At 36.5% G+C, this 26010-nt stretch overlaps 3 protein-coding genes across 3 annotated transcripts in view; 1 reads left to right on the top strand and 2 right to left on the bottom strand.

Annotated features, from left to right (window-relative positions):
• Window positions 1–4407: 4407 nt before the first annotated feature.
• Window positions 4408–15206, bottom strand: lpar2a (lysophosphatidic acid receptor 2a; the record flags this gene model as incomplete). Its single annotated transcript, XM_084088683.1, has 3 exons — window positions 14943–15206; window positions 13568–14490; window positions 4408–4739 (listed from the first exon to the last, which is right to left on the bottom strand). The coding sequence occupies exons 2-3, from the start codon at window positions 14319–14321 to the stop codon at window positions 4408–4410; spliced, it is 1086 nt and encodes a 361-aa protein (XP_083944809.1). The 5' UTR covers window positions 14322–14490; window positions 14943–15206.
• A 636-nt stretch (window positions 15207–15842) lies between these two features.
• LOC311067068 (epoxide hydrolase 4) lies at window positions 15843–21562 on the bottom strand. The gene is given in 8 exon segments (XM_084088655.1): window positions 15843–17502; window positions 17595–17743; window positions 18521–18624; window positions 18724–18852; window positions 18937–18940; window positions 18944–19094; window positions 20775–20860; window positions 21248–21562. Coding segments are annotated over 8 exon segments (1104 nt in total). The 5' UTR covers window positions 21491–21562; the 3' UTR covers window positions 15843–17264.
• A 1503-nt stretch (window positions 21563–23065) lies between these two features.
• brd4 (bromodomain containing 4) overlaps window positions 23066–26010 on the top strand; it is a 49572-nt gene continuing 46627 nt past the window's right edge. Inside the window, exon 1 of the mRNA XM_084088635.1 lies at window positions 23066–23198. The gene's annotated coding sequence lies outside the window, so the exon portion shown is untranslated. The remainder of the gene's footprint in view (window positions 23199–26010) is intronic.

Genomic DNA, 26010 nt, shown 5'->3' with positions numbered 1-26010 from the left:
GAACCGCCTTAAAGTTGTTGTTGTTGTTGTTGTTGTTTTTTTTAAACATTTGTATCATATTTGAGTAAGCTAAAACTCAATGCTTATTTTTAAAAGTGTAATTAAGCAATTTCTCAGAAAAAAAACATCCTGTCATCACTGGTGCATAATGAATTCTGGGGTAGGCAAGGCTGTGAAGGATTCATCTGTTGTTTCCTTCTTTGCATGATAAACTAATGCCGCATAATTGGGACAGCCTTCGAATGTGGCCTTCAAAGGATGGAGCCTCTGTATTAGGATGCAGCTATATTTTTCAAAAAACAGCGATGAGTCCGAAATCGTATACTTTCCTACTATATAATAGGCCTATGCGAACAGAGTAGTATGTCTGAGTATAGTATTCGAAAAACAGTAGGTGAAAAGTACCTGGATGACCTACTACTTCGGGTGAGATTCTGAAGTAAAAAAGGTAAATTCAAATGTAGTACCTACTGAGTATGCAATTTCATTACCAAGGCAAAAAACATTGTATGGACTTACAATATCGTCGACCATAGATATAGCTGCTCATGAAGCCAATCACATGCTATAAGTGGTTGACCAATCACAACAGACTGGGCCGGCCAACCAACCAATCAGAGCAGACTGGGCATTTCGGAAAGGCGAATTTAAAAAGACAGGATCTAAAACAGCATTTCAGGCAGAGGAAGAAAAGAGGTGCTGCAGCAATGTAGAGTATGAGAACAATTTTTTTTTTTTTTACTCCATGTAAATGTATTTTTAGAAGACTTAAAAAATAAAATTACAAACTTGTTAATGAGCATAATAAGGGCACTTTAAAATGAGAATCTAAAAAAAGTCTGATTGGTTAGAAACAATTGCACCACGCTGTCAGTTTTAGACCTGGTATTTTTCCTGAGCCGTCGGGGGCCTGTACCATGAAGTTAGCTGAACAAACTCGGGGTTACAGGATTAGTTTTGAGTTGACAAAACCAAACCGATGCAATCAGGCTTTATTGGTACCATGATGCAGCTCATCAACTTTCTTTGTCAACTCAGGCTTTGATCCTTAAGCTATGATTACTCCACGCGCGCGTGCACATAAAAGAGTGACGTCGACACTGAACAACCAATCGCGGGTAGAGCGAGAGCGATATATTTTTCCGCGGAGGAGCAAGAGATAATCATTCATAATTACGATTAATTTAAATATGTATGTCAAGCTCGAAACAATACGGTCTCTGCTGCCAAAGCAAGAGAAGACTGTTGGAGAAAGATTGCTGATTGTTAATGTGTAAGTTAAACAAATACGTTCTATATTTATGTAAAATTATGTATGTATATATGTATGTGTAGCCTATATGTGTAATATAGCCAATAGCCTATTTTATAATATATAAAAAATGTGCATGTATGTACTAAGAAAGATTAATATTCATTGATTTTTAGATGCAACCCCAACTCCAAATGTTCTTGGCAGCAGATAAAGACAAAATATAAAAATATAATTCAAAGTGGTTATTTCAAGGAGTTAATTAAAAGAGTATTTACCAACCTTTTATTGCTTTTGTGAACATTTTATCACACTTGTTTGCAGCAAACAGAAATAAAGAATTAAATTCAGAAAACCAGAATACACTGGCGGAGGAGTTGGCTCTGAGTAGCAATAAGGGACGGCCGATTATGGATGTGATTACAGGTGCTGTACAATCTGACCCTGGTGCTGGCTCCTCTAAGCAAGTAACACTGGGTACGTGTGCAATACATTACTACTTTCTTTTAAGTTTTAAATATGGCTGACTGTATGTTCTGCAGGGAAATACAGTGTCACTGTTGAAGCTAGCACACATTCACACACACACACACACACACACACACACAGTCTCCCACACAGAGGTCAGTATGCAGCACACAGAACACCAAACATAACCTGCTTTACAACAGTTATGCTTTACATTGGCCTATTTTTATTTATTAGGGTGAAGCAAATGATGAAGACACTCTGTCTGTGTGTTCAGTTGCTGATGTGAATGCACTGGGCTTTTTATTATGGCAAACATTTGAATGTGTGGCATAAAAAAGGGACTGGCCCTTACACATCTCTTTTGTAGGATTTTTCACAACCTGACCCAGAAACTGAGGCCTCTACCTCAATGGGCTTCAGAAGAAATGTGTAAGGATTTAAAACCCTTGACATAAATTACAGTCAGTCCTGTGTTTGTAGGAAGTCAAGGAACTTTTTGTGATTTTGATGAGCCTCCAGAAAACTTGTAATGATCATGTTTGTGGTGGAATTATGTTTCAGGTGGAAACAGACTCAGTCAGGGCCCTGTACAAAAGGAGCATCGAACTAGACTGCACACTAAAGGAGTCTCGAACTAGACTGCACACTAAAGGAGTCTTGAACTAGACTGCACACTAAAGGAGTCTCGAACTAGACTACACACTAAAGGAGACTTGAACTAGACTGTTCACTAAAGGAGCTGACTGTGAGCTGAGGAGGCTCCAAACAAAATCAAACAGCTGGATAAAACTGATCTCAGTATATATATATATATATATCTATCTTATTTAACCAAGTAACACTTTAGTATGAATATTTATTAATGCAACTTTCTCTTGCTCTCTTTCTCCCTATCATCCCACAAAACCAATAAAACAGTTTGAGGTCTATCTGCAGTTTCACTGTGCTTTATTAAGTGTAATATTGTATGGTGATTGCATCTACATCTGCACCAGCTGGGTGGTCAGGTGTGATCGGGTCAGTTTCATCGGGGAGAAGCTGGTTTTGTGGTGTTTCTCGCTCTTTCTACTGGTGGCTATATTGTGCAGAATGGCACATACAGCCACTATCTGTGATGCCCGCTCTGGTGACTCTGAAGCGCCGAACACAGTTGAAATGTGCCTTTAGGATGCCAAAGGTCATCTCTATCTTCACTCTGGTTTTACTGAGGGCCACATTGAAGCAGTGCTGTGGCCCTGTCTGAGGGTCAGGATAGGGGGTTATTGTGTAGGTTTTTCTATCTCCGTTTAAATGAACAGTGTTTTGTACTGTACCAAATTTAACTTGCTTTCCTCAAAGCGCTGACACAACACAGACTCATGGAAAATGTGTAAGACAAGCACTGGAGCCAGGCCATTTGGCATCCAAACTTGATCATTATGTTCATGACCACAAGTCGTCTGCAGGTGAAATGTTTAGTAGATCATTGTTATATCTGTTAAAGTTACTATTAATTTAAAGATTCATCTCACAGAAAATAATCATCTCACATATTCACATCATCTCTACCTGAACATTAAGGCTGTGATAGGACTTCCTATTAACATAATCTGCCTCATGTTCCCCTAGAGCAGTGGAGATTGGAGCAATAGACTGCATACATGTTGCAATGACTTGGGAATCCTATCATAAGATTATCAGAAGAATAATAAAAAAGATTCAAAATAATTCTTAATATGTATTATATTGTATAGTACATTTGTGAAATTTGCTTTTTGAGAAAAAAAAAGTGTTCATGTGATGTCACCCTATCAATATATCTTACCGGCAATTTTATAAAATCCCTCTTTTATGGACATGGTCGATAAATGTCCGGGGAACATTATTAATTAAACTTTTCATGTACTCCTGCAGAGCGAGGACCACCTTGCGAATGGTTCGACAAACATATGTTTTCCCCTAGCTTCTGTGCGTCACCCACCATGCAAGTATGTACCACTTGCAAAAAAAAAAAAAAATGCAACGCAATACAATTTGCGGTACAGTAAGTGCATGAATTCGACGTGTTAAATTCTTTTGGGGATTTTGTCTGGCTAAAAACTCTTTCTCTACGAAGTGCTCGTCAAACAATTTGCGCTGAGATGTCCACCGGATTTGGAAGAAAAGGTGAAGTCATTGCAACAGACACTTGGAATAAGTTACGTCACCTATATGTTTCTTTGCTCTCAGCTGATTGGTCAAACTTCGGTCTGAGATCTTGAATCCAGAACATAGCCTGCCCCGGAGCAGGTTAGCCGTGCAGCGTAAGATACCATGGCAACAAACACCGATTAAAGCCGAGTTACTTTCATAGTACCTAAAACCCAGGGTTGGCGGAAACTAAGCTGAAACATAGCTGGCTAGCCACCTAATCCGGCTTCATGGTACAGGCCCCAGATCTCATTCCCAACAAAACAAAATGGTCCAAAAGGGCCTTTTTATGAATATTAATGCTTGTGCTTTGGGAAAAGAAAAACTTCCTGTGGGCAGCAGAGCAACTAACTGACACAAAAGACCACTAATACATCTATTGTCGAAGAGAGACAAAAACACGCACCAAAACAAGCTTATCAAAAATGAAGTATTATTTACTCTTTGTACACACTGTGATCATTTCACTAAGCAAATACAAAGTCATTTATTTACAAAGAGAAATTATTTTTCTATCATTTCAATAGGCTTTGTTCAGAAATGGGCTCTAAACTGGTGGAGTTATAGTTGTTTTTCTCAGGGGGAGCCCCTGTTTTCACAGACTCAAAGCGGATGCCAGAAGGCCCCTCATGCTGGCGCATTCTTCTCCAAGGGAAGCAGAGAATGCGTTTGTAAGTGTTCCTCATGTCCTTGTCCCGAAACGAGTAGATGATAGGGTTCACCAGAGAGTTACACTCAGCCAGAACCAGGCAGTACTTCTCATATTTAAGAACCTCACATTCACTGCAACTGAGACCATCCAGTAAGAGAATCACTAGACCCGGCGTCCAACAGATCACAAAGGCTCCTGTAGAGAGAGAGAGAGGGAGAAAGAAAGAAAGTGTTGATGCAGTGGTAGTTTGGTGATAACCACTGCAGCATGCAAACGAAATCTTGCATCATCTGGTGAAACGCTTTATACAGTAAATACTGTGAACAATTAACACGTGTATTTTTCGTGGGCAATGACATTTCACGACATCAAAGGTGGAATTTTTACACGCACGGACAAACCCGTGCCTGATGTTTACATCATTTTCAATACAGTTTCAATTTAATGACTCAAACGTAATGTAAAAATGAACATTAACATTTTGCAATAAGTGTCAAACTAACAATGACCAATATTTTTTGCCAGCATTTAATTTTTATTCATAAATGCACAATCGTTCAAAAGTTTGGGGTCAGTAAGATAAGATGAATACTTTTATTCAGCAAAGATGCATTAAAGATGAAAAGCGATAGTAAAAAAAAAAGTTTTACTAAAGTTGTTTTTTGTTTGTTTTTCAAAAAAATCAGCTTTGCAATCACAGGAATAAATACATGTAAAAATATATTAAATTACAGAACAGTTGTTTAAAAATGTTATATTATTTAATAATATTGCTGTTTTACTGCATTTCTAATCAAATAACTACAGCCTTGGTGAGCAGCAAAAAGAGACTTTCAAAAACACTCACACTCTCTCTCTCTCTCTCTATATATACAGTCCCCTCCAAAAGTATTGGAACAGTGTGGCCAATTCCTTTATTTTTTCTGTTGACTGAAAATATTTGGGTTTGACAAAAAAAAATTAATATGAGATAAGAGATCAACATTTCAGCTTTTATTTCCAGGTATTTACATCTGGATCTGATACACAACTTAGAAGATACAATCTTTTGTTTGAACCCACTCATTGCTCATGTGACCAAAAGTATTGGAACATGTGACTGGCAGGTGTGTTTTGTTGCCCTGGTGTGTCCTATTACATTGATTATTCAAACAATAAATAGCACTGAATGTCTGCGCTCAGTTTCAGATTTTGGTTTTGCCTGTGCAGACTGCATTTATAATTAGACGTGTAACCATCATGAAAACCAGAGAACTGTCTATGGGTGAAAAACAAGCAATTGTGAAGCTGAGAGAAGATGGAAAATCAATCAGAGCCATCGCACAAACATTGGCCATAGCCAGTACAACCATTTGGAATGTCCTGAGAAAGAAAGAAACCACAGGTGTACTAAGTAACAGACCTCGAATGGGTAGACCAAGGAAAACATCAGCAGTTGACGACAGAATCATTGTGAGAGCTGTAAAGAAAGACCCCAAAACAACCGTTAGTGACATCAGCAACAACCTCCAGAGGGCAGGAGTGAAGGTATCACAATCTACTGTTCGCAGAAGACTTCATGAACAAAAGTACAGAGGCTACACCAGAAGATGCAAACCTCTCATTAGCAAGAAGAATAAGAAGGCCAGGCTGGAATTTGCCAAACAGTACAGAGACAAGCCTCAAACATTCTGGAGCAAAGTTTTATGGACTGATGAGACAAAGATTAACCTTTACCAAAGTGATGGAAAGGCTAAAGTTTGGAGAAAAAAAGGATCTGCTCATGACCCTAAACACACAAGCTCATCTGTGAAACACGGAGGAGGTAATGTCATGGCTTGGGCTTGCATGGCTTCTTCTGGGACGGGCTCATTAATCTTCATTGATGATGTAACACATGATGGCAGCAGCAAAATGAACTCAGAAGTGTACAGACACATTTTGTCTACCAATTTACAGGAAAATGCAACCAAACTGATTGGGAGATCCTTCATCATGCAGCAAGACAATGACCCAAAACACAGTGCCAAAACAACAAAGGAGTTCATCAGGGGCAAGAAGTGGAAGGTTTTAGACTGGCCAAGTCAATCTCCAGACTTAAACCCTATAGAGCATGCATTTTACCTGCTTAAAAAGAGACTGAAGGGAGCAGCCCCCCAAAACAAACAACAACTGAAAGAGGCTGCGGTGAAAGCCTGGAAAAGCATTACAAAAGAAGAATGCAAAAGTTTGGTTATGTCAATGGGTCACAGGCTTGATGCAGTTATTGCAAGCAAAGGATTTGCAACTAAATATTAAGTCTTATTCACTTTAATCTATTTTAAGTTAATCTGTTCCAATACTTTTGGTCAGATGAGCAAATTGGTGGGTTCAAACAAAAAGTTATATCTTCTAAGTTGTGTATCAGATCCAGATGTAAATACCTGGAAATAAAAGCTGAAATGTTGATCTCTTGTCTCATATTCATCTTTTGATGTCAAACCCATATATTTTCAGTCTACAGGAAAAAGAAAGGAATTGGCCTCACTGTTCCAATACTTTTGGAGGGGACTGTATATATATACACACACACACACACACACACATATATATATATATATATATGTGTGTATATATATATACACACACGTTTACAGTATACACACATATAATTTATGCAGCAAAATGTTACAAAATTATGTAGATATGAACATTAACCAAGATCAATAAATGCTGTAAAAGTTCGTTGTTAGTTTATATAACTGATGCATTAAATACTGTTAACAAATTAACTCGTATTGTAACAATAGTAGTAGCCTAACATATTTTCCTTTACACTTTGAATGTGCACTGTAAAAAATATATATATTTGGAATTTTTTTGGAAACTGACAATTAAATACTGACTCAACAAATTGCTTCCAACTAATTATCCCCAAACAAAAAGATGCATTGTGGTAATTTTAGTCTGAAGGTAAAAAAAAAAATGTATGTATGTATATATATATATATATATATATATATATATATATATATATATATATATATATATATATATATATATATATATATATATATATATTCACTGAACATATTAAATTGTGTTCAGCCAATCCATCAAGTATAAGCGAAAAATCTGTGTTTGCGAACAAGCCTTGCAAAAAAAAAAACGTATACGCATGCGCCTGAGAGAAACCGTTGGTGGATTCAAATGTATATGCGCGGGAGAGTCAGTGAGGAGTCGAAGCTCATGCTGAAGGACGACGACAGAACATCATTTCCAGACAGATTTTTCATCATTTAAGTTATGGTGAGTACTGAACTCTGTATTTTAGGGGTGTGTGGTTGATTATGATTTCACATTTCTAACTTTAGTTAGTGTGTAATGTTGCTGTTTGAGCATAAACAACATCTGCAAAGTTACGAGCTCAAAGTTCAAAGCAAAAGGAGATATTTGCTTTTAAAGAAATTGTTTTTTTAAGGACTACAACAAACACATTCCTCCAGGGTTAGTGACATCACCAACCCTAGAATTTACATAAACCCGCCCCCTGAACATGATTTATAGATTATCAAGACAGAATATGCTAATCAATGACTAGAAGATAACTACACATAAGCTACATAAATTCACCAACTAACCATTCAGAAATGTCCTGTTGCACTCTACATGTTGTCACTTCTTGAGTCTCGCCATGGTCTGAATCCGTTTGAACATAAAAGGCTAAAAGTTTTTTAAATTTTCAGTGCAGGTCTGTGTGAGGTAAAAGGACACAAGCTGTTGTAGCTCCGCCCCCTGTGCCGGGAGCAGCCGCTCATTTGCATTTAAAGGAACAGACACAAAACGGTGCGTTTTTGCTCACCCTCAAAAAGTGACAATTTTAACATGCTATTTAAAAATATCTGTGGGGTATTTTGAGCTAAAACTTCACATATACACTCTGGGGACATCAAAGACTAATTTTACATCTTGTCATTATACCACCCCTTTAAGTCTTGTGTACGTTAATTTAAGTGCAGGTCTCAATTTCAGCATAAACCCGAAAAACATGGGTATACATTACCGCGCCCGATAAGCATTCGCTAAACGAATTAGAACGATTCTCTGAATGTTTTACTTTAGGACACAGTATATTTTACATACCATAACATTGTATTTAGCAGAATAACTGTTTTTTTTTATATATATATATATATATATATATATATATATATATATTTTATTTTTTTTATTTATTTTATTATTTTTTTTAATTAATGAAGCAAATACAAACAAATCAGGTACAATGTAAAAGTCTTACTACGAACTTACAGTGCACATCCTAGAGCAGAATAACAGTGAATTCACACCTTTGCTGGTTTCGGTTTCATGATAGCATTTTATAGCCTAATTTAGCCCATACTAATCTCTCAGTTACTATTTATTGAACTAAATCATTTTATGGAACTTTATTATGATTATATTAAATGTATGAGACACTAGGTAGCCTATACCTTTCTGTTATAACTTGATTTCTCTCAATGTAACCCAGCATCGTTAGGTCTGACTCACCAGGTATCAGTGAAGAAAACGGAACCACTATGACTTTTAGTGAGTATTTTACCAATAGTTGTTATTGCATATTTGTTCATTCAGCCATGAGACCGCTAAAACATGTGACAGTGTAATTCAGGCTGCGTAAGTTATGAAGTTGATGTTTGCCATTTTGTGTTAGTCTGGAGGGAACTTCTAGTACTGGCTTGTTGAGGACACAACGTGGCCATGATATCATTTTAGGTAACGACATCCGGAGTTGGTTCTGGCTTACTTAGTGCCCTAGGCAAGATTAGATATGGAGCCTCTAAATTAGAAAAAAAAAAAAAATGTAAAACATTTTTTTTTTATTGAATAAATGTTGTTATGTCAGGCCAAATACAATAAGAATATCAATAAAAATAAAAGTGGTGTTTGGGTTAATGCTAATGTTACTTCAAAACTTAGTATTATTTGATGATATTACATTGACATTATTAATTAATTGACTAATTTAATGAATTTAGAGTTAGCAACTTTATGTCAGTGTATGAATTTCATGGATGTCACTTTGTTGTAAAAAGGACAGCAATAAATCTTAGACTCATTCAATTGCTCAAATGAACTTATATAATATTTCATTTCATAACCTTATCGTCCATCTTTGCCAACCACATTGCCATATTCTGTAGGTCAGTGGATAAATGCATAATTAACTGATGACGTGTAACCAGATCTAGTGGCAAGTTTTGATTTTAAGTAGTTGTCCCTCATATACCTTTTATTTTAATAAATAAAACTTGCAGCGGTATGTCAGTGCATGTACATCAGGAACGAGGACCAAATTTGTTTGCTGTAATCCACTAATGTATCCACCTTATTATCAATGCAGAAGCAAGCTATTTTACGTGAATATGCAAGACTTCCAATTCATTTGCTGTCCAGTGTTACAGCCAGGATCCGCCACTAGACATCCTCATGAATTTAAAATTCATTAAGATGTTTTAAGGTTAAAAATATTGCTGCATGTGATTTAAAGACATATTAATCAAATTTGGCAGTGTTATGTAAAATAACTTCTGTTCTGTCACTTGTCGTCAGCTATTTGATGCAACGAGGCTTTGTCATTTATTTATTTTGCAAGTTTTCATCACCTCACCAAGACATCCTTTTCAAGCTCTACAGAACTTGCCATTGGTCAGTTAATGCAACTTCCTTTCCCTGTTTGCACCCAGAATGTGTTTGTATTTTCAAAAGAATTGGGGCTTTAAAAACACATCCATGGAGGGGTACATCCAAAGACTGGCATTAAGGAGAATGCCACATTTTCTTGAGACAACTGTGATTTTAAGGACATCTGCTCTCAATCAACATTTCTTCACCATTTAAGAGGACATCATTCCCGTTTTTCCTTTTTTTGTGTGACTTTTGCAGTCTTTCAAATATTTGTAAATGTTTTAGATGTTTAGGCTTAACTGTTAAGATGCAGTTTCATGAGAGCCTCTTGTGAGAATACAAAAATTCAAGTGGTCACACTGAACATTTGAAGTAACCCTCTCCAGTTATTCGCATCTTATGGTGTTTTTGACGTTTTTGCACTTTAGCAAATATTTTTAGATGTTTAAACTGTTAAGCTGCAGTTTCATGAACTCAAAGTACCTAAATACTAAAATGTAAGTGACATTTCTCTAAACACTGGCCGCTAATAACAGGAAGTCAGAGGTGGATGCCGCTTTTAGCCAGGCAAATAAGTTAATATATCAATATAAAATGTTAGTACTTATTTAAATAAAATACTTCTATTAGTAATTATTTTATATTATTTGATTAAAAAAGGTTTATCAAATATAAATCAAGTAACGAAGATCATAGACAAAAAAAACAAGCTATACACTTGAAATTATGAATTTGTATATAAATATAATTTATGAATGAGTGTACATGTTTGTTAAATAATGAAATCTATACAGAAAGAAATGCCTATGTAATCATATTGTATATTTATTAAATATACATACCCATTTATTAAACTTAAATAATGAGAACAGGCAAAGGCAAAATTCCTTTCAGGACAAATCTCTGTCTAAATAGGCCATATCTTAATTCAATTATAAATATTGTAGCTTATGCATTTAAAGGTTTTCCATTACAAAAAAATCTATTGGAGTGTTCAATCCAGTTGTTTCAACTGGTTTCGCAGTTTTAGAATGTTTGAGCAGTGTGTATGATTGTCAACAATCTGGCCTTATTTAAACCTGAACTGTTGACGAAACGCGCTAATGCCAGCTAGAAACGAATGCGAGTGAGCAGCAGATAAATTCACGATCAACCTCGTTTTATTGTAGTCCTATAAGGTGAATTCAAAAAGGCATTCTTTTTCTTTGAAGAACAAAGGCTAAATAATTTGTTATAGTTGTTTTTTTGTTTGTTTTTGTAATTGGTGCGGATGACACGCAGCAAAATATAATATATAGCCTATTATAAATATAAAATATAATTTATGAATGAGTGTACATGTTTGTTAAATAATTAAATATATACATACAGAAAGATATTTATTAAATATATATTTTTTATACATATTAAATATACAACATTTAAACTTAAATAATGAAAGTCCTGTCTAAAAGAAGAAGAAAAAAAGAACTTTGTCTCATCGATTACCTTTATTTAAAATCATATTTTGCTATCATTTAAGTTCAGTTTTACATTTGTAGTACTACTTTAATATATTCTTGTCTTTGTGAAGCAGCTGTAACTGTTGAAACAGGCTTTGTATTTGTTGTTCTGAAATCAGAACGATAGACCACAATCCTGAACTAGATGGTAAAGTTCGTAGACAAACTTTAATTTGGCTTGAAAAAGCCTAGCCAGAAAGTTTTAAAATGTTCTAGTATGGTTTAACATGATTTACCATGTTTTATGGTTATCGCCGGCGCCACCATTGACCATTGGCCGCTGTCGCTTGACTTCCAGTTACATGTAATTGGTTGCTACTACGTTGGACGATACTGATTGGCTGACACGAAATGGCAGGTCCATCCTAATCAGGGGGCCAATGTTTCGTAAAAATCTGAAGCTTCCCCGGGCGCCGCCATTGGCTAGCAGACCATCACCTGCTGTTAGCATCCCATTGACTCCCATTCATTTTGGCGTCACTTTGACAGCGAATAACTTTACATCTGAGGCGTTTAAAGACTCCATTTGTCCATTATTTATTTCTAAAGAAACACGAAAATGTATAAAAGGCTCCATTACCTTGTATCTTACGTTATGGCCCCATAGAAGCCGTTTTTGTAAAAATAGGCTAACGATTGCGTCATAACCACGCGACTCTCTGTCGCACAGTAGAGAAATTACCGTATGGACAGGAGGAGAATCCTATGGGGTCGCTGTGTCCAGTTTATATACTGTCTATGATCCTAATATGGCAGGGCTTCCTGCTGCCAGCTGCCGATTTTTTCGCTGAACCCCTACTGCAAAGGATAACACTACGACCAATCACAACAATAAGCCTCGTACGCTTAGCTACCAGCAGAGCTAACTGGTAGATTATACTCTTACCATATCTGGTCGGCAAAACAACTGGTGTTCATCCATAGCCATCTTGCAATGTTTACTAATGACTTCGACGTCACTAATGATGATAATGATGTAATACATATTTTTTTATTTTGGGGCAATGGGGAATAAACAACACAGTAAAGTTGCTTTACTAATAAAAATTGACCAATATACATTTTAAGTTAGGCTAGCGTATTAGGCTACTTCTCGTTGAGCAAATGTTATCAGACTATTGCAACAATTGATAAAATTTAATTTACAGAATTTCACTTGGGCTAATTGAAAAATCTAGAAAATTTTGAGTTGGGGAGGTTAGACTTTTTTTTACAGTGAGCTCATATTATACACTTCTTAAGAAAAATATTGAACAAAATGTTAATATTTATTAAGTGATTAAAGTGTTTTCTTTACAAATATCATTAATTAATAAATATCACCACATGATGTTTTACAACCTGAACTAATCTTTCCTTGTCAAAGTTCAATTATTTCATATTTTAAGATATTTATTATAGACCATTTTCCCTGCATCTTTGTGCATCATTTTTTGCTAGTTTTTTCAAAGTGTTGACTCCCAATTCCAAGATACTCTTTAGAATATTTTATACATATTTAATTATTCTTCAGAATAAGTGTGTAAATCATTCACTACTATAATATATAATGTATAAATTGCATTTGATTTTATGGACACTTCCTCACAATAACACCACTTCAGTTAAATCTACAAGCAGAAGTCTCAGCCTACAGCCTTAGGGGTAAATTAAAGAAACGATTCCTGCTCGAGGTACTCAAACAAGCGAGTGCTTGACAAGCAAATCTGTGCCAAACCGGTTTGGTTAACTTGTTTTGGGGTTGACAGACTAGTTTGTCCTAAAACAAGTTAACAGTACTTCTCCATACAGTTAGAAAAGGGTTTCAGAAGAGTTTCACTCAGACGGAGTTAATCTCCCAAATGCCAGAAGTCTACATAAGAGTCAAGGCCTTACCCAGAATCATGGACATGGTCTTCATGAGGCTGATAACGGTCTGATTGTGCGTGGGCTGATCCGTGTGAGGCGACATCAGGCGATTCCGGCGGCGGACGTAGATGAAGATGCGTGTGTAGACGGCCACCATGATGAAGAAGGCCAGGAGGTTGAGGACCGCCCAGAACACCAGGAAGCTGCGGGAATATAGTGGCGCTACCGTTGAGCAGGTTTTCAGGTCACAAACGCAGTTCCAGCCCATGGTGGGCACCAGACCCATGATGACCGCCACCAACCAGATAAAAACTATCAGCATCACCACACGCCACTTGGTCATGGTGCTGTGCAGCTGCATGGTGAAGATGGTCTGGTGGCGCTCCACTGCCACGGCCAGAAGGTTGACCACAGAGGCGGTCAGGCTCATGTTGATCAAAGCCCCACGGACGAACCACTCTTTGATGGTCAATTTGATGGTCCACGGCCCCGTGTGGAACACAAGGTAGAGATACGAGATGCCGGCGAAGAGGTCAGCGGCAGCCATGTTCCCAAGTAAGTAATAAATGGGAAAGTGGAATTGTCGGTTGATGATTATGGCCGCTACGACCAACATATTTGCCAGAATGATAAAGATGCAAATCGGGAGCCCAAGGCCGACCACCACATAGTCATGCGCGCGCCACTCAGCGCTGATGTTCTTGCCAGTCTTGTTGTAGAAGTAGTACACTGAATTGTCGTAAGCCTCGCAGGTATAATTTAATAACATTATTAGAGACATTCATTCATGTAAATCCCTTTAGCTGTTCAGTTGTTGCCAGTTTGGCCAGTTCTCCCTGATGCTGTAGTCCTAATGATGCGATTAGCCACCATTTGAAATTTTCCTTTTACATATCAAAAGTGTGCCAATGTTGCTGCTTACAAGGCGTGTCTTTTATTGTTTTCCAACCCTAAAACACAGGAAGCATGGACAGCAACGTTATTTGTCTGTACAAGTCCAAGACAAGTGAAAAAGTTAATCTTTAACGAGGCAATAGCGGAAATGATAATAACTAGTCTTCATTGGACACGCAACACTTAAACATTGCTTTTAACAAATTTACACATTACAAATTAACCGCAAAGTAAACGGGAGAGTGACGTTTTGCACCATTACAATCCCAACTGCTCAATGTATTACTTAACATCAGTTTTTAGAGGTAGCATTAAGAGAACGGGAAATAAAACTAGTTAAGGGTATTGAAATGTTCAAGTGAACCTGGACGCAACAAATCTACTGCAGAAACACGCGGAATTTATTGGACCCTGCGGTGTTACACACTGTACAGTTTGGCTCGGTTGTCACTCAGCACAAAAACAACAGCTACTTTCTTCTAAAACAACACTAGAGAAACACACTTACCGTTGCCAGAGTTTCAGAGCAAACAAAGAAAAGACACATAACAGCAGCTGTGTCTATGTTCTGGCACTCTCCGCCGGAAACGCTCATCTGGCGGAGGAGCTCGAGAAGAAATCTTGATGTTCGAGTGAAAGATCCGAAGATCACACCTCCCTCAAACCTGATTTGACGGGATCGCCGCCCGAAGATCCAATGAACACCAGACGATTGTTCAAAACCTTTGACGACAGTTTAGAAAATAGATATTGGATTAATTTCCCAGAATCTGGCAAACAGGGCGTATGGCAAGCCGTATGTATAATTATTCCATAATCCAATAATGGCTTATCACTAGATTCCATGTCAGTTCCATTAGATAGTAGCCTACTTATTTAGTTACTCATAATAATAACTATTCCAATTATTAGGCTACACCTTAAGAAAAATTTGCTTTTTATTACTCCCATAGTAAATGATTGGAGAAAAAATATTGATGTTTTCATTGAACATTGAAGGAGCAACAGTTAGTGTGAAAATAAATCATAAAAGTGGTTTCTTTAATTGTTTGTTTGTTTAAAACACGTATAAATGTATGTGGTGGCAATGTGCGCCTTTTACCCCACATACAGGGGTAAGACTAAGGCGCAAAGTATTTACACAAACACTTAAGCTAAAATATGGTTTTAATCATGTCTAAGTTAATACTTGTTCAAAACAATTAGGCTTCTTTAGCGAAGTTTGTACTATTTTCTGTTTATTTTGATAAATAAAATAATTCATTTTTGTTCAATATACTGATACTAAAATACGTTGATTTTAAAAAAAGAAGAAGAAAAGAAACAAACAACATTATTTTAAAAAGTTAAGATTCTGAAAGCAATCTTAAGGAGATCCCATAATAATTTTATACAGATTTTAGCATGTCATGTCAACAAATGGAAAAGTCATTCAGCTGTTATTATCATGTTAATTATTGTGCCTTTCGCCCCAACAGCAAGGTGCGCTTTTTACACCAAATACCATACTTTTACATATTCTTGAAAAACTGTTGATTTAATAAGCTTGAACCAAACTGAAAATCATTAAGACATTTGTCTCAAAATATATATTTAATCATTTTAGCGATTTTCATTTGCTACTTAAACCTACAACAACAAAAAAACACATAACATTTCTGATCAAATTACAGGTAATTTTTTTTTTACTAGCAACAACATGGAAAGATGGTGTCTCCAAATAAAAAGTTATTAGTAGGCTACAAATAGGATCATCAATTGGAATATGTAGTCAAAAGTGAATAGTCTTGCTACCAGTAAAAACTGAATGTTTTATAACTGTTTGGATAGTGACTACTTGAAAAGATAGGCTACTTTTATACTGTTATATAGCTTGCCACATGAGGTGAGCACATATCGAAAGTCACAGAGAAATTAATTTTAAAATGATGACTGTGATGACAAAAGGACTTGTTAAAGAGTTCACAACAAAATGAATTTTTACTTAGAATTATTTTCTACACGAAACACAACAGAAAATGATATAACACAAAAAGATAAATTTATCAGAATGTCCTGCTCAGACTCTCTGGCTCCAAATCATCATAAAACCATCATATAAGTACCATAAAAGTATTTCAAAAGTAGTCTGTATGACACATGCACTATATTCAATGTCTTCCAAAGCAATATTTTATGTCTGAAACAGACTTAAAGTTTGAGCTATTGATTAAAATAAATGTTAGCAATGGCAGACTAAAATGGCATTGAAAGAATGTTAATTGCATTGTGCAACAAAGGTTTTTGTTTTTAACTGTGACGTATAATAATCATATGTTCAGTATGTACCATCCTCAAGAATTTGGGTTTTTCTCTGTGAGAATGTTTATTGTCGTCACTAATGCTGAGATAATTCAACACATTGAGTAACATGCCGTCCAATACTCACAGGAATACTAAGCCATAGAACAAGCATATCAGGCATTTTGATGTGGTTATACAGTATTTAGTCACACTAAATTTAAATTAAACATAAAACTATGTTGGATTTTCAGTTAAACAGCTCGCAGGAAAGACGCTATAGCAAAGTTATGATATATTATGATATATACCATCCTTGAAATCCTTATTTGTCAAAGTGTCTTGAATTGAAGATCTCATTAAATGCAATATTATATACAAGAAACAAATATGTAAAAGCTGAACTTAAACTTAAAACTTTGCATAGTTTCAAATATTTACTGAGATAACAAATTGTACAACATACATTTTCTCTGAAATCTGAAACATTGCCGGAGCTAAAGACTAAAAAAAAAAATATTCTTCATTGTGCCAAGTGAACCAAAGACAATCAATGATTGTGTTTTATGATGTCTTTATCCAGAACAAAGTCCCATATGAGTTTGTTGACTATCTCAGGTTGATCCTGCTGAACCCAGTGACTGCATTCGGGAATAGTGTGAATGACGACGGGACCCCTTACGTAAGGCCTCGTTCCACCGGACATGCCCTCCACCAGTATATTGTCTGCCTCACCCCAAATTAACATGCAGGACACACCAACATCCTGATGCTTGTACAGAGTGTTACTGTAGAAAGAGAGGTACACAGTAACCACTTTAAGCAATGTACTGCAGTTTAGGCCCATGATATAGAAATGGGAGTGTGATGTGTTTTAAACCTGAGGAGAGATCGGAAGTAGTTCAGAGGGGCTGTGAGCCCTCCAGGCTGGGACAGCCGGTACAGGTAACCCTCCAGCTGGGACTCAGTCAGTCTTCTGGCTTTGTTCTTGATGCCCACGTTCGTGCCACAAAATAGACCTCGAACCAACTATGCACATGACCAGTGTTGGAGAAAGTTACTTTTAAAAGTAATGCATTACATTGCGTTACTCCCGTAAAAAGTAACTAATTGTAACAGTTACTTTTTATGGAAAGTAATGTGTTACAGTACTTTCGCGTTACATTTTCTCACATGGGCTGGGTTTGCTTGTTCGTTTTTATTTATAAAAGCAAATGTAAAGGCCCAAAAGTAAAAAATAAATAAATGTAGGCCTATACAGTAGAGGGCGCAGCTCAAACAAACCTTTCAGCTGTGCTGCCATTCTGAGTCACAGAAGAATAGGACGCAGTAAAAGAAAGTTCAACACTCACACTTCAGCAATAAAAACAAAAAGATGAAACCCAAATGTCATGTAAATCTGAAGTCGTTTTAGCTTATTCGTATGGTTGAATTGGATCATCGAAGGTCAGCAGCAAAGACTTGGTTAATAAATTGAGATTAAATACATGAAGTATATTTGCATTATTTAACATCTTTAACATAATAGTAATATTCTGAGTTTTCATTCATTCTGAGGAATACTGAATCTGTTTTTGTGCAAGTGAGATGAGTAAATGCTCACATTTAGTCTAGAACTATAAGCATCATGCTCATGACATAAACGAGCTATAACTAGACTGAAGACAGGAAGTTACCTAGAACTGGTATTTAGTGTTTCCTGTTACAGTAAAAAAAAAAGTGTCAAGACATAAAATAAGCAGAAACTATTAACCACATCAGACAGTTCAGGCATAAAGAGTAAAACGTTAAAAGTGTTCACACTACCTTAAAATCTTCAAGAGACAAAACAAATTCGGGCAGCAGCGGTAACTGAAAGAAGCATGCATGTCCTGACCGCAACAGCTGAGAGGGTCTTCTCAAAACTGCATCTGGGTTTTACAGAAATGTACCGACATTTCAGTTTCAGTTCAGAGTCAGACCAGCATTTAGAAACACAAGTGAAACCGTGACCTGTCTGGCACTCTTACCCAGCCACGAGGCAGGGTGAGGGGCGTTCATGACGATGAGAAGTTGCACCATGTCGGGCCGCTCCAGTGCAAAATGCCATGCCAGCATCCCACCCCAGTCATGGCCCACCAGTATACAACTCGTGTGACCTATGAGTAAACAAATCTCATTCCAGTGCATTTAGTGTCTAAGGCAGTTTATTTCTCACACTGTGATTTAGTCAGCAGGCCTACCCAATTAATCGATGGCGTCTCTGATGTCATATAAGAGTGTCTCCAGTGAGTATTCCTCCAGCCGGACGGGTGCGTCCGAATCTCCACAGCCACGCAGATCTAGCGCCACCGTGTGGTAATGACTGCTGAATTCATGTAATTGGTAACGCCAGGAGTACCTGCAGATCATACTGATACCTTAGAACACACAAACTCTGACTTCCTACAGTGGTGGTCAAAATAAACTATTTCTGTTTTTAATGTTTTTGAAATAAGCCTCTTATATGCTCATTAAGCCTGCATTTATTTGAACAGTAAAACTGTCATATTGTGAAATATAATAACAAGTAAAAATAGTGGTTTTCTATTTTAATATACTTTAAAGTATAATTTATTTCTGTGATCAAAGCTGTATTTTCAGCATCATTACTCTAGTCTTCAGTGTCACGTGATCCTTCAGAAATCATTCTAATATGATCTGATTTATTATCAATGTTGGAAACAATTGTGCTGCTTAATATATATATTTTTTATAACCTGTGATATTTCTTTCAGGATTTTTTGATGAATAAAAAGTTGAAAAAGAACAGCATTTATTTAAAATAGAAATATTTTGTAACAATATACTCTGCCGTTCAAAAGTTTGGGGTCAGTCATTTTTTTTCTTTCTTTTTTTGTTGTTGAAAGAAATTAGTAGGCCCACTTTTATTCAGCAAGGATGTGTGAAATTGATAAAAAGTGGTAATAAAGATTGATATTTGTAGAAAATAAAAATCTTTATAACTTTATAACTAAATTTTTTATAACTTTTTATTCATCTATGAATCCTGGAAAAAGTTTCACAGGTTCCCAAAAAAAAGCAGCACAACTTTTTTCAACATTGATAATAAATCAGATCATATTAGAATGATTTCTGAAGGATCATGTGACATTGAAGACTGGAGTAATGATGCTGAAAACACAGCTTTGATCACAGGAATAAATTACATTTTAAAGTATATTAAAATAGAAAACCATTATTTTAAACTCTAATAATGTTTCACAATATTACTGTTTTTTAAAAACAAATAAATGCAGGCTTGAGCACACAAGACTTCTTTCAAAAATATTAAAAATAGTAATGTTTCCAAACTTTTGACCAGTAGTAAATGCTAAATGTGCTTTATGAGTAAATATTATTGTTGTTGATATTTAATAATATACAAATATAATATTGATGAATCAGAAAAAGAAAAAAATGTATTTCTTGCTTAATATGTTTTATCATCAATCATTTATATAATTTGAAATGTATGTTTAATGCTTGTCTTTTATTAATCTTTATGCCTCAAATGTAGCTGGTTGATAGGGTGAACTACTTGCTAAAATGGTAAACGAATGTTACCTTCTTAGCGAAAAATCTTGCACTGTATGGGTGTGAAATCATGAAAACTAGATATGTTTGTGTATTGTGTGTCTCCTACGATGGAGACAATACTATGAAAAGAGGAACTTAGCTCTGTTCCGATAAGCAACTATATAATAGGGAGATCAATTTCTGTACAGGTCAGTCTACCTTGGACTCTTAGGCTGAGAATATTATACTCAAGAGTGTTTTAATTATATTTTACTTAGAAATATTAGAAGTGATTTTAACTTTTCATTTTATGTTTCTTTATTAAACTTATAATCCTGATTATGGATGAATTAATTTTACTCTTCATTTATTATTTGATTGTCTGCTGTTAAGATATAAAATTTGACTTAATCATCTGACTGGATCTCCTCCCTGCATCAAATATGATATAATAAAAGAATAAAGGGCAGCATATGTCAAATTTTAAATAAGCAGACAGAGAAAATGAAGCAAAGGAAGTCACCAGTTCTCTGGGAATCCATGAAGAAACAGCATTAGAGGCTTTCTGTGGTCTCCTTTAGTTACATAATGGAACCTCAAGCCTGAGCTCTGAAACGTGAAGAACGACCAAAAGAAGTCACAAAACAGAGTAAAGAAAGAAAGAAAGACCTATAGCCATTATTTTCAATAACTAGCAATCCTAGATCAATATCAAATTTGGTGAAAGATGGCTATATATAATATATTCCATCTGACATTGACTGTAATATCACAGGGCTAGTGTGTTCCCCATTAAAACAAAGGAATGTGAAATCTATTGTGAACGCCGTGTTCTATTTTTAAACACAGGTGGCGCAAGAACACAAGATATGGGCAATCATTATGTAGCCGTTCATTCACCTTTCATTAACGACCTCGTACAGATTACGTTGTTTAATGTTTTTAAAGACATCAGATTAATTCTTGTTCATATTTGTTCATTATAAATCCTCTCACCCTGCCCTTCAGATATGCATGGTGGCCAAGTGCAGGGTCTTGGAGGCAGTCTGGGGGTTTCTTTCGGATGGTCCATTGAAAAGTTCTATATGGATCCCTAAATCCAGTCCAGGCAATTCGGATCAAAACCAAACAGGCAGTGATTCCAGCGGTGCCATACACAACAATATAATATACCAAAGAGAGAATCCATAAACTTAGCCGAGTTGGTAGTAAAAGCAAGTGCATCAAAGAATGACTCATGATGATAGCTAGTAATTTTAATAATCAGAGACATATGTCAAAGCACAGGCTCGATGTAGCAACTGTCCCTCGTCTTTGGTTCAGCTTTTAAAATACACCCCATGTGACTGTGTGGAAACAACTGCTGAGCTATTTTTGTACCACAAATAAATTGTCTGGGAGCTTGGCTTGAGTCACAGTGCGTGAACCGGAAGTTGCGACCGACTTTACTTCAGTATTATGATGTATTTTCCCAGTGAAATTGAATATAATGAGAAAATAGAGACCGTTGCTTGTTTTTTTTCCCCGCGCTGGGAATTGACTAAAAAGTTCTAAAAGTTCCATTCCGTTCCATTCAGCTCGCCGTCAGTGATCGCTGCAGACTGACTGACAGCTGGAGGAATGTTCTACACGAGCCGTCAAACTGACGTCATCGGCGAAGGAAGGCCCGTCTAGAGGGGAAGTAGCTTACATTTCCAGATTTTGTTCAAAGATTACAAATGTGTGTGTGAATCAACTTCACCACAAGACTAGTAATGTGCATCAACGAAGTAAAAGTGACATTTAAACGTAAATTCCTTGCAATTAAAGTACCGGCTTTAATTGCAAAGACATTATATTATAAATGTAGCCTACCAACACGGCACGTAGCCTACTTTTGTACTTATAGCCTAATTGTTGGCTATTAAAACATAAGCTCAACTTCTCCTTATAAAAATGATCGTAGTAGGTGTTATTTTCTATAAATGTTAATCTATATACTTAATATTATAATTTACTTAATGTAATAACTACCACAGAATAAACTCTGGCAGTGCAAACAACCCTAAACGAACTTTTCTTCGCTGAGTATTAAAAAAGTATTATTTGTTCTTTCTCTGGCTCGTGGTGTGTTCACTTGTGATTGAAGTCTCAGTGCCTTTTTGTAGACATTTACGCTGTTCTTGCTCCGTACGTTCAATAAATGCACGTCCTTAAAGTGACAGTTCACCCAAAAATGAAAATTCTGTCATTATTTTCGCACCCTCAAGTTTTTCAAAACCTGTATGAATTTCTTTCTTCTGTTGAACACAAAATAAGATACTTTGAAGAATAAGAATTCTGGGTAACCAAAATATGACGGTAGCCATGGACTACAATAGTATGGAAAAATACAATGGAAGTCAATGGGGTCCATCAACTGTTTGTGTTCAACAGAAGAAAGACATTCATACAGGCTTGGAACATCATGAGGGTGAGTAAATGATGACAGAATTTAAATTTTTGGGTGAACTATCCCTTTAAATTGGTTTTCTATGTTATGAACCATTTTAGGGGTGGCCAAAATTATAATTAAAATTTCACAATTTCTTCATATTTACAGGTAAAGCTTCATATTTTTAATAGGTCACACCCTCGATTTTGAGACTTTATTTCATGAAATGAATAATATAGCTACTAAAGGTATTTTAGAGCGGATGTGTTATTTATTTAAATATTTCAGCATATATTTTATTGTTATTGTTACTTAAGAGAGTGTTTAAATGACACCGATCAAAGGGCAAACGGAAGAGATCAGAGTTGAGAGGGGTTTTGGGTGATCTTTCACACGTGTGACAGACAGGAGCGCTCGCTGTCCTCCCACGTCCTGTGCGTCCTCCGCGCGCATGACGTCACCGACGTCTCGATCTGTTTGTTCTGGATTGTGGGAGAGAAAGAGCCCGCGCGCCCTCACAACAAAATAAAGAAGGTAAATAAACAAGCAGCCTTTACACTTATGCAAAGCGATTATTTCTTATTAACGGTCCCGGCATATGCTGCGTCGTTTCGTGTAACGGTCAAGCGCGCTAATCAGCGCTGAAATGATTGTCTGGTGCGCGCGCGGTGAACGCGGCCTGTGTGTCGCCGAGTGCTAACGCTAGCTGCTAGGAAAGACAAACTCATTCATGACAACGGGTCAGTCTGGATATCATTTTGCTCTTGGGCTCGTTGCATTTGTGTTTTAGTGCTGAATTACGACACCTACATCGCGTGTGCGTCAAAGAAAGCGAGGAATGCAGGGCCCTGAGGTTGTTTATTAGCATTAGGCCGTTTGCTGGTTAAAGCTAGCACAGCATCGCATCCCTGCTCTGCGCAGCTTCGCACAAATCTCACGTTTCCCTGTGCGGGAATGCTTGTGGATTTGACGTAGAATTGTACGAGAATGCGCGTACATTAACGCACGGTCAGTTTAATTAACTCGGGTTCGTTTGATCTGCGCTCGTTTCGAGCGTCTGACATTGACAGATGTGTAATAATGTGGACCGTGGTTGTTGCACGCTTTTGGTCTGTGGTGAGAGTGTGTGTTTTGATCGTGTGCACGCACACACACACACACACACATTGAGATACGTGCACGACGCCGGACGAGTCCGTGTCACACATCGCTAGCATTGATAGCGGGTCGGAGGAAATATGTGGCTTATTTTCATGCTCTTAAGGCCTATTACAGTGCCTCAACCTCATTGAACCCTCCTAGTAAATGTTTTGATTCGACATGAACTCGTTTAACGTTAATATAACGGCATGGCCTCGGTGTTTAGCGACTTTGCGTGTTAAGGACTCATCCGAGCTGCCCGCAGTCGCCATTTTGTATTGCTTCTCCGTGTAACGGTGAAACACACAACCTTTACGTTTAACGTTAACTTACATGAAAATGTGAGCGAGTCAATAGGCATATTTAAATTATATCTTTCCGTGGTTAGTAGCATTACTATTCTTTATATTAAAGTGTGTTTTGTTAAAAACGGTGTCAGTTTCGATAGAGCTCTTGTCATGTCAGTAGCGTTATTAGCCGCGCAGCGCTTTCGGTTTGCGCTCAGAGTCAGTGAGTCTAAAGATTTTGTTGCAGAAATATCAGATAAACGATTATTAGATATTCGGAATATTAAATGCAGCCAGTAAACACTTTTTGTTATACACGTAAACTTGTGTGAGGAGCATATATTTGTGGTGTGTTTGTTATCTGACATCATAGCTCTGTGATTGACAGCTGCTGGATGACTGACAGATTTCCTTGCGTGATTAGCTTTTGTGTTCGCGTGTGATTTTAGTTGCTTGGCAATTTTGGTCGCTTATTAAAGGCACAATGAAATCAATAATGACTTTTTTATGGAATATTGCACATAAAAATAATTTATCCGTGCACATCTATATCTATATATATATATATATATATATTATTTATTTTTATATTTTTTATTATTTTTTATTTTTTATTTTTTTTATTTATTATTATTTATTTAATTTATGTCCCCTGGTAATCTATAATCGAAATAACTTGCAACGAGATATTTTCTCTGGTGACTTGTTTACTGGCACTAGGCAACCTGTCACTCACACAAGATCACAGCAATAGCTTACCAGAATGATCCAATCAATTCCTGATGGACAATATCAAGTCCTACAGTTTGTTCAGGGAGCCGTTTCACTCGGATATGCGTCACAATGGGGAAGAAAATACTATTGCAACTTCAATTTCATGCTGATTTAAAGTGATTTTTTGTGTGTGTGTGTGTTTGGAAGTAATTTGTCACTTGCAGTGTGCAGACTGCAGGCAAAGTGGCTCAAATAGGCCTGTCATGATAACTTATACAATAACATGTGTAACACGATATATTGTCCCAGAAATAGTAAAAACATTTTTTTTAAATAATTCTTTAGAATATTTAGATACTGGTAATGCTGTCAAAAAATAAATATCCTAAATTAAATTATTTATTTTTTAAATAATACAAAATTTCTAACAAAAATAGTAACACGTAGGAGAAAAACAACACGCCTGCAACAGCAGAGAAGGGACTTATATGGAGTTTTTCCTTCTACAGATTTTTTCGCTGACCTTCTTTTCTCTGTAAAGTAAGGGTGCACTATTAGACGTGGCTTTCACACACAAAACTCACAGTTGAGTTCTCTTTCGCATCTTTTTGCACTTGAATATTTAAACTGGCAAGGCGTAAAAACACGTGCAACTGATAAACTTTCGTAGTGGTACAGCACTGGCCCGATTGGGCAAGTGACCGTTCCGTCAGCTGTCCCGAGTGTAGTTCATACGGCCAGGGCCGTCGGGCAGTCCTTACTGTCGAGTCCTGCATCCCATGCCATTTCTCAATCATGTATGTTTCTTTATCACACTAACGTTGTCAATAAAGTTTAGTATTGTGTTTTTTGCAATCATTTTGCTGTGGCAAATTATGCAGAATTGCAAAAATGTGACTCTTCCACTGTAATCACTAATCATGAAAAGGAGGGACTGTTTAAGTAATTAAAGTACTTAAATATCTACTTATCTCAAACTCAGCTCCTTGAAGGGCCATTGTCCTGCAGAGTTTAGCTCCAACTCACCTCTAGTAATCTTGAAGACCTTGATTAGCTGGATCAGGTGTGTTTATTAGGGTTGGAGCTTGGCCTGTTACAATAACTTATTTTTGTTGGGTGATTATATTGTTCCTGAAATAACTGCGATAAACTATATTGTCATTTTAAGACCACTTTATGCCACTTAATATATAATCATAATAAAA

The sequence above is a fragment of the Abramis brama genome (assembly GCF_963993115.1).
Source record: "Abramis brama genome assembly, chromosome: 1".
Lineage (NCBI taxonomy): Eukaryota > Metazoa > Chordata > Actinopteri > Cypriniformes > Leuciscidae > Abramis > Abramis brama.
This window is presented reverse-complemented; position numbering and strand designations above follow the sequence as displayed.